General features: G+C 36.3%; 1 protein-coding gene across 16 annotated transcripts in view; it reads left to right on the plus strand.

Annotated features, from left to right (window-relative positions):
- Positions 1-18,032, plus strand: part of SCAF8 (SR-related CTD associated factor 8) — a 210,573-nt gene that overhangs the window by 50,761 nt on the left and 141,780 nt on the right. For all 16 annotated transcript variants that reach the window (XR_006267268.1, XR_006267266.1, XR_006267260.1 and 13 more), the window contains 8 exons: positions 425-578; positions 1,442-1,572; positions 4,454-4,630; positions 6,203-6,282; positions 7,922-8,039; positions 15,728-15,859; positions 16,117-16,229; positions 17,648-17,841. Coding sequence is in view for 2 of the 16 variants with exons in the window: in XM_043457343.1 (XP_043313278.1) it covers positions 425-578; positions 1,442-1,572; positions 4,454-4,630; positions 6,203-6,282; positions 7,922-8,039; positions 15,728-15,859; positions 16,117-16,229; positions 17,648-17,841 (1,099 nt within the window). In the remaining 14 variants the exon portion in view is untranslated. The remainder of the gene's footprint in view (positions 1-424; positions 579-1,441; positions 1,573-4,453; positions 4,631-6,202; positions 6,283-7,921; positions 8,040-15,727; positions 15,860-16,116; positions 16,230-17,647; positions 17,842-18,032) is intronic.

The following is an 18,032-nucleotide window of genomic DNA, read 5'->3' on the forward strand; positions in this document are numbered from 1 at the left end:
CTTCCAGTTTTAATGTGATCAATCATAACTGAGTCTTAAATACCTTAGAATGCCACCTAAAATAACTCATTTGAAATTTTATATAAACATTTTTGAAGTAACTTAAACACTGATTTAGGAATTTCACTAGTTTGGATTTAGATGTATGTCAGTTACAATGAACAAGTCAGTCTTGAATTTGTAGACTTCATGATAATAATATTTGTCATTTATAATGAAATTTAGTATATAGGGATTTTTTTTTATTACCACAGTAGGAAAGATTGTACTGATACTGTAATCTCAGTGCATGAACTCCATTAAGTGACCCAGAATTATTTTAATCCATCCTTCCTATCCACGGCCTGAGGAGCCTCTATGATATGACTGTTCTAAAGTTTTGAAAGCAAAAAAAGAAAAATAATCATTTTTCTTTTTCCTCTAGAGTAAAATAGTGAGAGTATTAAACTTATGGCAGAAGAATAATGTATTTAAGAGTGAGATTATTCAGCCTCTTCTGGATATGGCAGCAGGGATTCCTCCTCCAGTTGTCACACCTGTTCTGGCCAGTACTACTGCTGCTATGAGCAATACCCCAGGTATGTTGCTTTGAGAGATTTTCTGAGTGTTCTACTCATGCATTTCAGGCGATTATTCATATGTGAAATATTTTGACAGTGTAGGAGAATTTGTTTTGCTTTGGGTAAATGAAAGGAAGTCTAATTTGAAGGAAAAATAAAATCAGAAATTATGTTTGTGTTTCATTCTTTTAAAAAAATTAAAAAGCTAAGCTTTTAAAGTTCCTAGAAACATACATAATCAGCTTGGGACTTTGGTATGTCAGTTAAATTTTCCCTGATTTGGACTGTAATCTTTTAAACTTGCTTATATATTAACCTGATATTCATAGTGAGCTAAGTGTGCTTAATATATAAAGAGAACCCTGAAAAAATTTATTTAATGGATCTAAGAATGAGTAATAATCTCAAAATCATGGAGGTTTTTTTGAGGTATTTAAATGACATTTGAATTATTTTTTTTTAACCATAGTCTAAGAATTACATTTGTTAACATTTTGATATATGTTTATTTTGGGGTATGTACATATACATTTTGGAACAATAATTTTATGTACACTTTTATAATTTTTCATCAGAGATTGAGTATTTCCTTATGTTATTGAATTTTCTTCTTTAGTAAGGTACTTAATGATTTCCAAGTATTGTAGGCTCCTTTAAAATAGTAGCTTAGTTAATTAAGAATAAGTATGAAAAGCTCTTTTTGTCGTTGCCGTTTTGTTTGACGAACCTAATTCTGTAATGGTTTTTAAAGATGAAGACAATAAAACTATATAAATTTGTACGTATTTTATAAAAGTGACAGAACAAATCTCTCTAGTTTTCCACATCTTATTTATTTACTTACATATTTATTGGCGATGGGTTTGATGTCTTTCTAAAAGGAACTCCTGTGACACCTGTTACTCCAGCCAATGTGGTCCAAGGTTTACCTGATCCGTGGGTGTCTCAGATAACAAATACAGATACACTTGCAGCAGTAGCTCAGATCTTACAAAGTCCTCAAGGCCAACAGGTGAGCAGCTTTTTTTGTTATGTCAACATGATTTAGAACCCATTGTTTTCCTAATGCATTGTTTCATTATGTACTACCTAAAGAGTGTTTTTCTTTGATTTTTTAAAAATGACCACACTACATATAATACTTTGTAACTTGCTTTTTTAAATTTAATAATGCATCATGTACATTTTTATCATTGAATATTATTTTACAAATAATTTATTCTACACCAAAATAATTGATTTAGCACATAGCTTTGCCAAGCATTATTAGGTGCTATTGTTAATCCATTACTGAGACTGGGAAGCCTTCTGCCTTGGAGAAGATATCTTTCTGTCTTAGGGGAGACAGACAATAAAGAGGTATGAAACATTTGGATAGAGATACATGACTTAAAGGGACTTCCCAGGTGGCGCTAGCAGTAAGGAACCTGCCTGGAGATGTAAGAGACATGGGTCTGATCCCTGGGTTGGGAAGATCCCCTGGAATAGGAAATGCAACCCACTCCAGTGTTCTTGCCTGGAGAATCACATGGACAGAGGAGCCTGGCAGGCTGCGGTCCATAGGGTTGCACAGTCGGACACTACTGAAGCGACTTAGCACATACGACTTAAAACAGGGCAGATCTTTAGAGTGACTAGGTTTGGAGGAAGGGGTCAGAGTTAGGGTAGCCAAGAGAAGGCATCTCTGACAAAGTGACATTTGAAGAACCTGTTACACGGCAGATACGAGATGGTCTTTCCTTAGAATCTGTGCGTTTTTTTGTTTGTTTGTTTTAAGCTTATCCTTTAAAATCAGATTAACTGTGATCTATACAGTAAAACTCCCCGAGCTGTCCTTCCCACATGCTCACACATTCAGCCTCCTGTCTTTGTTTAATGCTAGCTCAGTACGGCCTTCAGGCAGCCGTTTAAAACCGCACATGCTGCCTTTCACCTGCCCTGCTGCCTTTGTCACCTGCCTTCTTTTCCCCTTAGCACCTAATATCTCGTGTAATCTCCTCATTTGTTTCATTCACTGACTCCATGGAATGTATACTGTACAAGGGTAAGGAGGTTTTCTGTTTTGCTCACTGCTGTATTTTCAGTGTCTAGGTTATAACAGGTATTCAGTATATTTTGTGAAATGAATGATTGATGTGTAGAGGCATAACAATGTTGGGGTATAGAGAAGAGATCTTAGAATTGGGTTTTCTAGAAGATAAGATAGTCTACGTTTGTAAGTTACTGATCGTGACATTGAAGTGGTAAACCTGTGTGTGGGACCTGGGCTGAGAAGTGGAGGATTCATGTACTAAGCAGTGAGGAGTTGCCAGAGGTTTTTATGTTGAAGTCACATGATCTGAAGAGTACTTGAATGAATGGGAAAAAAGAGAAATCTAGAGATAAGGAGTGTATTTGTTGGTAAAATCTAGAGATAAGGAGTATATTTGTTGGTAACAATGGTAATAGAAAGGCAGTAATACATATGTGAAAAATGGTACAGTTGTGGACTCTTTAAAAAGACAATCTTAAAAACAGTGGAACCAGTTCATTTATTTAGTCTTAGATTGGATCCTGTTTCTACTTTTTGGGGACAGTTGTGAAGCCAAATTGAATATTAGATTAAATTGTAGAATTTACTAACTTTCTGTGATTATGATATTTTGAAAAGAATCCATAAAGCAAATCTAATTTTAAAAGGTATCTATTAAAAGCTACTTTGGGCAGGAGAATCAGTATTCCAGAAGAATAGTACAAAGAGTCAAGAAGACACAGTAATCGAAGATATGAAGTCGGAGTAGAGGAAGAAGTAGGACGCTGCAGACTTTGAACCTTGGTCACCAGAAGGATAACAGTACTATAGGGGCGTGGGGAGAGGTGGTGAGGCAGGTGTCTGAAGGCGCATTTAAAACGTGTGGAGACGTAGCCTTCCTTCCTTCTTCCTCCCTGTAATACCCCCTTCTTTCAGTTATCCGTCCTGTCTGTCTGGGAGCTTCAGTGCAGCCTCTCAACTGCCATGTGTTTTTGTGCTTTCTTTCCTGTCACACTAGTAGTTTGTAGTAAATGTTTATTGACAGGTGAGGACTGGTTTGTTTTCCAGTGTTGCTATTTGGGATAGGCATGGAATTATTGCACTTACTGTCATCTTGCATATTTTTATCTTCTCTCACTGTAAATTGAACTTTACTTAAAGAATACAAATGTCTTGTTTAGCAATAGCTTTGCTATTTTTATTTTTCTATTCCAAACTGATAATTTTCAGATTTAACTTCGGTTTTTTACATCTTAAGTAGGAAAGTAATTATTTCTGGGACATATGTAGGGCTTCTTAACTGAGATATCTTTAGGATTTTACTATTATTTCTATTTTTTAAGAGAGAAGGTGAATAGAGGGGGGACAGGGGTTGCTTTCAACTCTTGTTGACCCTATTCATCTTTAATTTCCTTAGTTTCAGACTTCTCCAAAGGAAAGATTCCTTATATTCTTTCCTCCCTTCAGGAATATGTTATCAGATGGTAAATCTGAATGATAGCAAAAGCAGTTGTTGTAAATGCTTGTCCTTTTACAGAGATTGAGTTCATTGAAGAAGGGAATGAAAAGCTTAGTGAAAAAATTAGTCTGCTTGTGATGAGTTTTTATTTTGTTGTTTGTCATGGTATGGTCATTTTATTTTGTTTCAAGTTCTTTGACTTTCCAGAAATAAGACAAACCTATTTAGAACTGTTACATATGGCACACACACAAAAATCTTATTTAAAAAATGAATTGTTTTGAGTCAGTGTGTATTTTTTCTTGGTCTCTAGACTGTAGAATGATAAATTTTATGGACTAAATGTTTTAGATGAGCATTCTTACGGGTAGAGCCCAACACCCGTTTGTAACAGTGTTCTTTTCTCTCCCGCACCCCCTGCAGCTTCAGCAGCTAATACAGACCCTCCAGATACAGCAGCAGAAGCCTCAGCCCTCCATCCTGCAAGCCCTGGACGCGGGTCTTGTCGTCCAGCTGCAGGCTCTCACGGCACAGCTTACAGCAGCAGCCGCGGCAGCCAACACCCTCAATCCCCTAGAACAGGGGGTGTCTTTTAACAAGGTAGAAATTAGGATAACAGATCTGTTCTATGTGAAGAGCTGAATTTTCTATACTATCATGTAGATTGCAATTATGTAAATTACAGTTTACCCTAGAACTGTTTTATGTTTTAACATCCATTGTACTCTGTAAGGGTTTTCCTGGTGGCTTAGATGGTAAAGAACCCACCTGCAATCTGGGAGACCTGGGTTCAATCCTTGGGGGTTGGGAAGATCCCCTGGAGAAGAAAATGGCAACCCACTCCAGTATTCTTACCTGGAGAATCCCCATGGGCAGAGGAGCCTGGCGGGGTATAGTCCGTGGGGTTGGAAAGAGTCAGTCGGACACGACTGAGTGACTCAGCGCTGTATAATGGGCTTCCCAGATGGCGCTAATGGTAAAGAACCTGCCTGCCAGTGCAGGCGACATAAGAGATGCGGGTTCAGTCCCTGAATTGGGAAGATCCCCTGGAGGAGGGCATGGCAACCACTCGAGTATTCTTGCCTGGAGAATCCCATGGACAGAGGAGCCTGGCGGGCTACGGTCCATAGGGTCGCAAAGAGTCAGACACGACTTAAGCGACTTAGCACACCCACGTATGCTGTTTAAGAAACAAATTTTACAGAAGATTCAAATTTATGAAAGAAATTTATGTAATTTTATAAATCCACTTGAAACATTTATTTTCTTTTGACTAAAGAAAACTGGTCAGTAAAATTGTATATTCACTATTGAGACAAATAATTATTTTTGAGCTAATTTTTATGGATGTTACAAATGAATTAATTATTGTGTCTGGCCTGTAATTTTAACCTGCTAAAATTAAAATTGTAAAGTATGTGAAAGTTCAAAGGAAAGCTTCTTTACAAGTTGTTACTATACTATAATATGATAAATTGAGATATAACTATAAAGAATAGCGTTTTCAAAGTTGAAAATCATGGATGTTTAACTTGTATGATATCCTCAGTATTCTGGCTGATTATAGGAATATTATCCCTTGGAAATGTTTAATCTATATTCTTTTTATTTCTGCTGTTATTTTCATAGAAATATAAATACTGATTTACTAGATTATGTTGCTTACGCTTGTTTAGCCCACAGCTTTCAAAAAGCCTTTAGACTGATCATGTAAAGGACAGTGGAACGTTCTGAGAGAACTGTGCTGGTGATAGAGCTGTGATTATAGTTCTGTAGGTTATAGTTATAGATTTTTTTTTTATAAAACTGTTTTACTCTTGACAAGCCACTTAATTATTTAAATACTAACCTTCTCATCTATAAAGTATTGGTAATTATCCTGTGTGTCATGATCGTTCTGCTTCATAAGACAACGTCTGTCAGAATTCTTTGAAGAGAAGTAAAGGTCCACTCAAAATGTTTTTTATAGTATAACAATAAGCAGTAAAATTATATGAAATAAACAGTATGTAACAATAAAATTACATGAAAGGAATAGTTGCATTTTAAATGATAGAGATAAATTGATGGCATGTCATTGATCTTCAGAATAGCATTTGTAACTTGTATTTGTGTAACATACTTTTAAATTTGTCTCTTTCTCTCCCTCTTGTTTTTTTTTTTCCCACTTAGAAGTTGATGGATAGGTTTGATTTTGGGGAAGATTCTGAGCATAGTGAAGAACCCAAAAAGGAGATTCCAGCTTCTCAACTGTAAGAGTTGTTGTGTTTTTCTTCATAAACCATAATTTTTCCTGTTATCTGTGTAAACATCACCGTCCGAGCTGCTCAGTAGCCTTCAGTCCTGGCTCAGCCCTCGGCTCTCACAGAGGGAGGTGGGGGGGATGCTGCTTGTTGCCACCCTGTATTGTTTGGACTCTTAAGAACTTTGCAGACAGTTGGGATATATAAAAATTCCTTACTGGAAAATTGATAAGTGTTGACAAATTTGGTTGTAGCGTTTGCTGTTGATATATTAAGCTTTAGGTTATTTAGCTCAGTTGAAATAGTAGGAGAAAGAAGTTTGCTTCTAGAGTCAGTGGCTGCTTCTAGGAAGTACATAGTAAATTCTGGGAATGTATCAGACTAATTAGAAGTAAGGAACAGGGTTGTAGGGATTTTGTTTGTTAAAGAAATAGATTGTGAGTTTTTATTTAAATCAGTGATTCCCCTACTTCCTCACCGCAAACAATTGTGCAGAGCCTGGGTTCTGTGAGGGTTCAGGAGAGGACCAGTGGGAAGGAGGGTGTTGGAGAGGAAGGTGAAAGGTGGGAGAATATGAAAGGGATGATGAGTGGGGAAAGCCTCTGGATGTCTTATTTCAGCAGTTATTAGTTTTCTGTGTTGTGATAATATATTAAAATATATAATATATATAAATGCAGTTATATGCTTATGATAAAGAGATTCTACGTGAAAAATTAAGAGCTAATGTTTTAAGACTACAAAGCATTACAGTGTCCCGAGCAATGTAAGAATCTCCTGTAACAGTCCTGATAGGTTTTTTATCCGTTGTTTTAATGCCTTCTGTGACGTAGAGTTAAGTAGTTGTTAATACGGTTTGATCTGTTGTTACTGAATCCTACACGACTTGCTTTCTACACACTGATCCATTTTGCTTTCTGAAGCAAGGAAGCAAATTTGCTCCATAATCTATTGAGACATAGTCATTCAGTATTTGAAGATAGGTATCATTCTTCCCCTTAGGTTTATTTGCTCCAGATGAAGTACACTTTTTTCCAACTGTTTCAAGACTTCTCACCATCCTGATTGCCCCTTTTGGGGTGCCCTCTTTTCTGTTCATGTCTTGCCTTGTGGCACCCAGAATTCCAGGTGTATTCCAGGTGTGAATTTCCCAGAGCATAATTAAATGATTATTTCCTCTTACCTAAACACTATTTCTGTTAACATGCCTAATAATGTGAAAGCAGATTAGTTTTTTTAAAGTGTATGATCAGTTTTGATTATAGATTGCACATATACTGATTGATGGAACATCTTTCCCATTGTGTCATGGTTTATAAGTATTTCATTAAGATTTTCTTAAAATGCTCTAATGTAAAAAAGTACTACTTTATAGACAGTAATAGCAGATTTTCATCAGAGTATGTCTAACATGTAATCCATCTATTGAAACTATTGAAGAGTATATTTCTATTTCAACATATTAATGTTCTGAGTTACTCTATTTTCTGTGTTAATATTAAAAGTAAACACTGAAAAAAATAAAAGTAAACACTGTAGTAGAGTAAATTCCATTTGTTGGCATTTTGGGGTGTTTTTTAATATTCTGTTACTTTCATATTATCTTTATTGGATTTTAAAATACGTTTACACTTGTTTTTCCTTGTAGTTCTCATGTTTCGGAATCTGTGAACAACTCCATCTTTCATCAGATAGCAGAACAACTGCAGCAGCAAAATCTTGAACATCTCAGACAGCAGCTCCTGGAACAGCAACAGCCTCAAAAGGTTTATAACCCCATCTTGTGGTCCTCATTGTTACTGCTGTCTGCAGTCTGTCACTTGGTGATTTGTCTTCAGCTGGTTCATCTTCAGGCTAGGAAGATGAGTCTTTTCAGGGCCTTTACCGGTTTTGTTTGTTCTGTTTTTTTTTTTTTGTAATCTCGAAATGTGTTCTGGCAGCTTATATATCTGTTGAGAAGTTATAGAAATTATTTTCAGTATACTGGAAGGAATTAGAGGACAGAAGACATGGTGTTTCAGTATTATAGTGTGAAACTTTTCTTTCCTCTCAGTTCCCTGTCAAGCAAGATCATGGTGATTTTGCTATTGTTGATGATGATGATGACAAAGTAGGTTGCTATCTTTAATTAGATTGTTGGTATGTGGCAAGAGCTTTATTAGGCATGATTACAGTTAATGCTTATCAGATAGTTTCTTTACAGTTCATTTTTATCTTTCATTTGATCCTTTTCTTTTTTCTTTGACCACATCTTTTATATGCTGAGATACAGATATTTTGAGTCTCATTTACACTGTAGGAAATTGAAGCTTAGTGAAATTAAGCATCCACTGTTAAAGTGCACTGCTATTATGAAATACCATCCGTCTTAAGACTGACCATTATTTTATATATACCCAAGAATTTTTAAATACTTCTAAAGTATATGTAGGCTTCCCAAGTTGCACAGTGGTAAAGAGTCCGCCTGCCAATGCAGGAGACATAAGAAATGGAGGTTCAATCTCTGAGTCAGGAAGATTTCACTGCTCCAGAATTCTTGCCTGGAAAATTCCATGGACAGAGAAGCATGGCAGGCTACAGTCCATGGGGTTGCAAAGAGTCAAACAGAACTGAGCAAGTGAACACACACACACACAAATTACATGTAACATTCCATGTAGTTTTAAGAATCTTCTAAATTTCAGGCATGATGAAATGTAAAATTGTACCTTAGAAGGAAAAAAATATGTCAAATTGTTGTGAAGCTAAGGTTAAATCCATTGAAAAGCCTGATTTTGCTCTATTTGAGAAATAGTTACGGATGTAAAACTGTCTACATTATGAGTTTCTGGGAATCTCATAACTTCTTCTAATCAAATCTTTTTGGCGCTAATGAATTTAATACAATACCACAGATGTTTTTAAAGTATGAGCATTGTTGTATCTAATGATACATTCAGAGAACCGAGAAGCATCTTGCCTCAAGTAAGCTCTTCTCTAGTAGAGTATATATATCTGTATGGTTACAAGGCAGAAGCATGGTTTTTGTAATAGAGGTATAAGTGAAGGATTATGGGAATATGGAAGAAGGAAGATTAGTTTTGATAGCAAACGTTAGACACTATTAGGGTCTGATGTTGTCCTTTCAATGCAAATGGTAATGGATTTTGTTGATACGTGTATGTTGGAACTTATACCTGGAATCATGAGAATGAAATTCCTTACCTTGTTTTGAAGAAATAATTCTGATAAAAGTAGGTGCATTATTTTATGTCAGGAAAATAAAATATATCTGCTTGAGAATTTAGGAACTTGAGGACAAAGGAGAATAAAAAACATTTGAATATTATTTAAAAACACAAGTTGTGACTCAAGGAAAGGAAACAGATTGTCAGTGATATAAGAAACTTCAGAGCTGTTACAGAGCCAAGAGGTAGTAGTAATGGAAGTTTATCTAAGCAGGTTTACTCACCTATAAATGTGACACTGTTGAATTTCCTTAGTTCTAACTTCATTTCAAAAGTTTTAGCAAAAGCAATAAAATGAAGGTTTAGCAGAAAAAGAAAAAAAGAATTCTTTTCTTAGTTGATTGCTTTATACATCATCTCCACAATTTTAGAAGGTATAGTAATAGGATCTCTTTGAAAGGAGTAGATGTTCTTAAAAGCTTCCTTGTTCAAAAATGGCAGTGAAGAAAAAAAGCAACTTTTCTAAGGCGTAAGATGAATAGTGTTTAAAACCTCTCACAAATTTAAAATTGAAGAGTAAATATCAACAGAGCAACAGTTAAATTCTGTCAGTTGTGTAATTGACTCTATCAAACCAGTTACGTTTTTAAGATGAAGTGTTTTTATTTAAATATGTTTTTATTTAAGATGGGGTGGAATATGCAGAAAAATTAAAGTGTTTCTATTCACCGCTGAGCTCAGCGTGGCTACCTAAGTTATCATAGTGTCTTAGAGTAAAGAGGAGGATTAGGATTGCTAGTGCTGCTCTATTTCTTGGAGCCCTGACCATACTTGGGTAAGGGTTTGAGGTCTTTTGTCTAATGATGGAAAGCTGGTGGAAAATGGGAGAACTTTGTGAAAATGGTTGAATCATGAGGAACTAACAATCATGTCATAAAAGAAATGATTTCTGTTATTTTGAGTAAGTTGGAGTTGTGGTTTTGGTAACTGTCTTAGCAGATATCCAAAAGATGTCAGATAACTCAGAATGAGATGCTCATGATGAAAGTGATAAGACTAATAAAAGAACTTTAAACAGAGTGTTAGAAATAAAAAAATTATAGAAGATTCAGTCACTTAATAATAAAGAGCTATCAGTGGGATATCAGCAGTATGTAACTTACTTTGCTTCAGTAGTTTTTTATTGTTGTTATTTGGTCGTTAAGTCTTGTCCAACACTTAGTGACCCCATGGTCTACAGCACACCAGGCTTCCCTGTCCCAGTGTCTCCCAGAGTCTGCTCAGATTCGTGTCAGTTGAGTCAGTGATACTATCTAACCATCCTGTCCTCTGCCGCCTGCTTCTCCTCTTGCTCTCAGTCTTTCCCAGCATCAGGGTCTTTTCCAGTGAGTTGACTCTTCGCATCAGGTGGCCATAGTATTGGAACTTCAGCTTCAGTCCTTCCAGTGAATATTCAGGGTTGATTTCCTTTAGGATTGACTATGCAAGGGACTTTCAAGAATGTTCTCCAGCACCACAGTTTGAAAGCATCCATTCTTCAGCTCTCTGGTTTTTTTATGGTCCAACTGTCAAATCCATACATGACTACTGGAAAAAGCCTAGCTTTGACTAGACGGACCTTTGTCAGCCAAGTGATGTGTCTGTTCTTTAATACGCTGTCTAGGGTTGTCATAGTTTTTCCTCTGGGGAGCAGGTGTCTTCATTTTGTGGCTACAGTCACCATCTGCAGTAATTTTGGAGCCCTGGAAAATAAAAATCTGTCACTGTTTCTACTTTTTCTCCCATCTGTTGGCTGTAGTGATGGGACCGGATTCTATGATCTTAGTTTTTTCAATGTCGAATTTTAAGCCAGCTTTTTCACTCTGTTCTTTCACCTTCATCAAGAACCTCTTTAGCTCCTCTTCACTTTCTGTTATAAGGGTCGTATCATCTGCATATCTGAAGTTACTGATATTTCTCCCAGAAATCTTGATTCCAGCTTGTGTTTCATCCAGCATTTTGCATGATGTACTCTGCATATAAGTTAAATAAGCAGGGTGACAATATACCTCCTTGATGTACTCCTTTTTCAACTTTGAACAAGTTCGGTGTTCCATGTCTGGTTCTAAGCTGTTGCTTTTTGACCTGCATACAGGTTTCTCAGGAGACAGATAAGGTGGTCTAGTATTCCCATATAAGAATTTCCCACAGTTTGTTGTAATCTACATAGTCAAAAGCTTTAGCATAGTCAGGCAGAAGTACATGGTTGGGTTTTTTTTTTTTGCTTTTTCTGTGATCCAATTCTTATTTATACCTTCTTGAAATATAGTGCAGTACTTTTGGTGATGCAGTAAAACCGAAGGAAGGTTTATCTCACAGTTGAATCACCCTTCTCAACAATTCCCCACTTTTTAAATTATTATTTTAGGTTTTTTTTCACAGTTGGGAATAATTGATGAGTAATAGTGGAATAATTCTTAGGATGATGAAATAGCAAAATGTTTCAACATATAGGAGAAAAACACCTCTAAGGTCCCATAACATAGCTTAGACCTTAGATGTAGTTAAGGGTCCAGTCGACCTAATGCTAATTGCAAGATCATAAAGTAAATTGTAGTTTAATTTTATCATAACTTTTAAATATAGTTTTATTTTTTTCCTGTCCTGGGGCTTCCTTGCTGCTTGGACTTTTCTCTAGTTGGGATGAGCTAGCTTCTTATTGCAGCAGCTTCCTTTGTTGCAGAGCATAGGCTCTAGGACATGTGAGCTTCAGTAGTTGGCAGCACATGGGCTCAGAAGCTGCGACTCCCCGGCTCTAGAACACAGGCTAAATAGTTGTGGCTCACGGGCTTAGTTGCTCTGTGGCATGTGGAATCTTCCTAGATCAGGGATCCAACCTGTGTCTCCTGCATTGACAGGCGGATTCTTACCACTGAGCCACCTGGTAAGCCCTGTAGTTGAATTTTAAAAGTAAATTAAAAAAAAGTAAATTTTCTCTTTGTTCTTCATAAGAACTCCAAGAAAAAAATAAAGAACCACATGAACCACAGCCTTTTCAAATAGGTAAAACTGCTCAAAAAGAACCTCAGAATCTAACATTGGTTGCAGTGGATTCTGCTGGTTATACCAACCAGACTATTAGGCAAAAAATCAGAGATGGAAGACAGAGGTGAGGTGGATGGTAGATGGGATGCTCCAGGTGGGTGGTGAGCTAAGAAATACATGATGTGAAGGATGTAGCAGTACTGAAGTAGGGCCAAACAGTAAGGCTCGGGATAAAATGGACTATTATCTTGCTGTGTTGTTAAGGATTTTATTTTTATTGTACCACTTTGAAAGCATTAGCTGGGACTGTGCTTAAAACACACTTTGTTTTTTGTTTTTTATTTATTTATTTATTTATTTATTCAGTGGGTTTTGTCATACATTGATATGAATCAGCCATAGATTTACACGTATTCCCCATCCCGATCCCCGCTCCCACCTCCCTCTCCACCCGATTCCTCTGGGTCTTCCCAGTGCCCAGGCCCAGCACTTGTCTTATGCATCCCACCTGGGCTGGTGATCTGTTTCACCCTAGAATATACATGCTGTTCTTTTGAAACTATCCCACCCTCACATTCTCCCACAGAGTTCAAAAAGTCTGTTCTGTACTTCTGTGTCTCTTTTTCTGTTTTGCATATAGGGTTGTCGTTACATCTTTCTAAATTCCATATATATGTGTTAGTATGCTGTAATGTTCTTTATCTTTCTGGCTTACTTCACTCTGTATAATGGGCTCCATTTCATCCATCTCATTAGAACTGATTCAAATGAATTCTTTTAACGGCTGAGTAATATTCCATGGTGTATATGTACCACAGCTTCCTTATCCATTCATCTGCTGATGGGCATCTAGGTTGCTTCCATGTCCTGGCTATTATAAACAGTGCTGCGATGAACATTGGGGTAGCATGTGTATCTTTCAGATCTGGTTTCCTCGGTGTGTATGCCCAGAAGTGGTATTGCTGGGTCATATGGCAGTTCTATTTCCAGTTTTTTAAGGAATCCCACACTGTTCTCCATAGTGGCTGTACTAGTTTGCATTCCCACCAACAGTGTAAGAGGGTTCCCTTTTCTCCACACCCTCTCCAGCATTTATTGCTTGTAGACTTTTGGAATAGCAGCCATCCTGACTGGTGTGTAATGGTACCTCATTGTGGTTTTGATTTGCATTTCTCTAATAATGAGTGATGTTGAGCACCTTTTCATGTGTTTGTTAGCCATCTGTATGTCTTCTTTGGAGAAATGTCTGTTTAGTTCTCTGGCCCATTTTTTGATTGGGTCATTTATTTTTCTGGAATTGAGCTGCAGGAGTTGCTTGTATATTTTTGAGGTTAATCCTTTGTCTGTTTTTTCATTTGCTATTATTTTCTCCCAATCTGAGGGCTGTCTTTTCACCTTGCTTATAGTTTCCTTTGTTGTGCAAAAGCTTTTAAGTTCCATTAGGTCCCATTTGTTTAGTTTTGCTTTTATTTCCAATATTCTGGGAGGTGGGTCATAGAGGATCTTGCTGTGGTTTATGTCAGAGAGTTAAAACACACTTAAATTTGTTCTCAAAAGTATACTTATTTACCAACTTTTGGTCAATTGTGTGGAATAAAGCAGGCATTTACTTAACAAGATTTTTAGCTTTAATTTATTTCTAAACCTTGAAAATGTTACTTGTCTTTGGGGAGCCTGTTCCTTCATAAATTAATACATTGGAATGGTTCTTCTATGCTTTTATTGACTCAGTTTTTCCCTCCCAGTCAGGTTGTCCTCCGAGATTCAAACACTTCACTTCCCCCAGGCCCGCCAGTGCGAGGGTTTCCCGGTGTCTGGAAACGTCCTCTATTAAGACTCCCTTCCCGGGACGGATCTCCGTCCTTAGCTCTTTTGTCTCACTTTTCATCTTTTATATTTTGTCCTACCTCCTTTCGAAGACAATGGGCTGCTTTTCTGCGCGCCTGATGACCTCAGCTAGCGATCAGAAGTTGTTTTGTGAAGTTTGCTCTGCGTTCAGTTATTCTTTTGATGAATTTGTAGGAGAGAAAGTGGTCTCCCCGTCCTATTCCTCCGCCATCTTGGCTCCTCCCTCCTGACTCAGTTTTTCTACTGTTTGCTTTTCTTTCAGTTTAAATGTCATTAGAATAAGAGTAATTAAAAAAATTTGTTTTAATTGAGATACAATTGACATAACATTGTGTGAGTTTAAGGTGTACAGCATATTGATTTGATATGATTATATATTGAGATATGAGTACCTCTATTTGTTAGCTAACACCTCTATCATGTCAAATAATTACTTCTTTTTTGTGGTGAGAACAATTAAGATTTAGTCTCTTAGCAACTTTGAAATTTATAATACAGTATTCTCTATCATCACCGTACTGTATTCCTTTTGCACACAGAGACATATTCACAGCGAGAGTAGCTTTGTTCTTAGTCATAGATTTGTAGGAAGGGAACGGTAGTTTGAGTTACTCTTTTCTGTTAATTATGATATTCAGTAGTTCCCAACTTGAGTACCACCAGGGACTCTTTTTATTCGTCTTTAGCACCTGTGAGATCATGTTTTAGGATGTTTAATTAGGGAGTCATTTTTTTCATAATAATCAGTTTCTCAGTTTTAGTTGACATCATAGTATTATGCAGTTGCTAAGCAAGTTCACACAGATTAGCATCACACAAGCAGAGTCCCTGTATCAAGTTGCTGTAATTGTCCCAGGTTTGGGGAGAGGTTTAAATTTGGTTCTTTCCTATAGTTAGGCTTCATTGCCTAACTTTTGTTTAGTCTTTCTGAAATGTTTTACATTTCTGAGTACTTCGGAATATTGTTTTGTGAATTCATAGAGGTGGAGGTTGAAAAAGACCCAATTTCTAAACTGATTTTACTGGATCAGTGATTTTGATATTCAGGTTTGAGCTTTCCTTTTGCTTGTGTATATATAGTGGGTGACTTAATTCTTTATATTTCACTCATGATACAGTCCCTTTATTCGTGATAGTTTATCTTTTCCACAATGAAAACTTTTGTTTAGAGATTTTCTTAATCTTATCAGTCTCTTCTAATGTTACAGTATCCCCCTTTATGGGGGTATTCTACGCTTTGAAGTAAACTTGGATTTATACGAAAGTGCCATTTTAGATCATTAAAGATGTAACAGGATCCTTTTGATATTGGGTTTCTTTTTAAAAATTTGATTGTGATGTTCGCCTGTAAATTTTCATTTATAATATTATTCATTATTTCCCAATGCTTGCGTGTTTGTGCACATTCTCAACAGGCAACTCCTCAGGATAGTCAGGAAGGAACATTTGGGTCAGAGCATTCTGCATCACCATCACAAGGGAGCAGTCAGCAGCATTTCCTTGAACCTGAAGCAAATTTGGATGATTCCATAGATATTCAGCAACAGGTAAAAAGTAAATGTTTTCCTGGGTCATAAAGTTATAAAATTGATTTCAGAAAAAAATCTTAAAATATGGTAATATTTTTTATTTTATCTAAAATAATATAAACCTGAATGTTTTTTCCTCCATGTTAAGCTGTGCATTGTAACCATTTTACTATTAGGCATTAATGTTACTATGGTGAATATTTTGGAATGCAGAAATGATCAGTAAACACTGAATCTCAACCAGGCATTTTGTTTGTGTTCCTTTGACTTTTAAGGATATGGATATAGATGAAGTGCAAGATGCAGTGGAAGAGGAGATCTTTGAACAGGAAGCAAAGAAAGTGGCTGTTCGTTCAAGATCAAGAACACACTCCCGATCTCGTTCAAGGTTCTGCAGTACTACTTAAAAATAGCTGTGTGCAAACTTTTAAAATGTTGGCCTTTTTTTTTTTTTTGCATCCTTTGTTTCTTTGCATCAAGGTAAAAGAAAATGTTTCTCTCAATATGTTTGAGAGAAAAAAAAAAATGTTACTCTTAATATGTTTGAGAGTAACATATTGTCTCATGAGAAAGTAACTCAGAACTTCAAAAACAGAAAGTTTTGCTTTGTTTTTAGTTGGTCATGTCTGTGGCTTTTTATTTGAATTATTTACATGAGTCACAGCAATATCGTGAGACTTGGATTTGGGGTTATATATGGTTGCAGTTAATAATATTATGTTGATAGTCAGCTTAGGACATAATTGTCCCTGAACAACAGTTAAATCACACAATAGAGGAATAGTATTAGAAGTTCCATTTTTTTTTTTTTAACATTCTGTTTCATCTCGTAATACCAAAAATGATTATGAAAATCAAACTATAAAAATTGTTTTTATTAACAGTAAGCATATCGGGCTCTCAAAAAACATATCCTAGAAATGGTTTTCTCTGTGGGCTTAGCCATGTTAAGGCTCATTAATGTACATGCTCAGTCAAATTTGAGTTAAGATGCATTATTCTTAACTTGGTAAATTTTCTTGTTTTTGTTTTGAACAGTCTTAAATATATGTTATCTTTGCTATAAACTGTAATCTGTAACATTTTTGTGATGTGTTTTTGGCACATGAATGCCCCAGGAAGCCTGAACAGTAAATGCTGGAAGAGGGGCAGTATCTTTGATGGCTTTTTCAGTCGTTTCTTGTGTGTTTTAAGAACTTCCTTGTATTTACTTGGACGTTTTAGGAATTTATTTTCAAGAATTCCCTTGCAAGTGAGAGCCTGTCAGTTCTTCTTTCTCTAAACTTCTCTCCAGGGAATTACAGTGCTAGTCCTGAAAACGTCTTTGTCTTAGCAAATTCTTTGTCTTTGCAACACAGCAGTATTTTGAATAGAGTTCAGTGGCATATGATTGACAGGAAAAAAGAAACAGTATTTCAGTATCACATTATGTTGTAAAGTCAAGTACCATGAGATTTTAGAAGGTGAAAACCTATAAACAGAAATGTTTAGTGGTCTACTATTGAACCACTGTTTCCTAATTTTAAGAATGTAACATCTTTGTCACCTAAAGAATCTTGTTTTCTTCCGTCTTTCATCCCTGTTCTTGACTCTGGTTTGTAAATTAGACACTAAGAGAAAGTAAGACCCTCACTACACTCTCTTTCTCTTCTTCCTTGTATCACCTAGACTCAATAAGAATCACTGCAGACAAACATCTGTGTCTAATGTGGACCTAAGCAGTATAGCAGTATAGATTTAAGTGCATGTTTGATACTTTAAGTTGTCATTAGTAAAATAAGGGTTTGTTTTTTTTTTTTTTTGTAGATCACCAAGAAAACGAAGGTCTAGGTCACGATCTGGTTCTCGAAAGCGTAAGCACAGAAAGCGATCACGCTCCCGCTCTAGAGAAAGAAAAAGGAAATCATCACGTTCATACTCAAGTGAAAGGAGAGCCAGAGAGAGGGAGAAAGAGCGACAGAAGAAGGGATTACCTCCAATTAGATCTAAAACATTAAGTGGTAAGTGATGTACTTTATAAGCTTTGGTTTCAGTAACATTGAGAAAATAGTTACCTGCTGTTAATACACAATCTTTCAACCTGATTTTTCAGAATGAGAAGTTGAAAACTGGTTTGCTTTTTGTAATGTGATAGAGGAGAAAGAAAAGTAACAGGTTTCTACTCAAATACTGAAGTCAATGAGAGTTGACT

This window comes from Cervus canadensis, chromosome 33 (genome assembly GCF_019320065.1).
Source record: "Cervus canadensis isolate Bull #8, Minnesota chromosome 33, ASM1932006v1, whole genome shotgun sequence".
Lineage (NCBI taxonomy): Eukaryota > Metazoa > Chordata > Mammalia > Artiodactyla > Cervidae > Cervus > Cervus canadensis.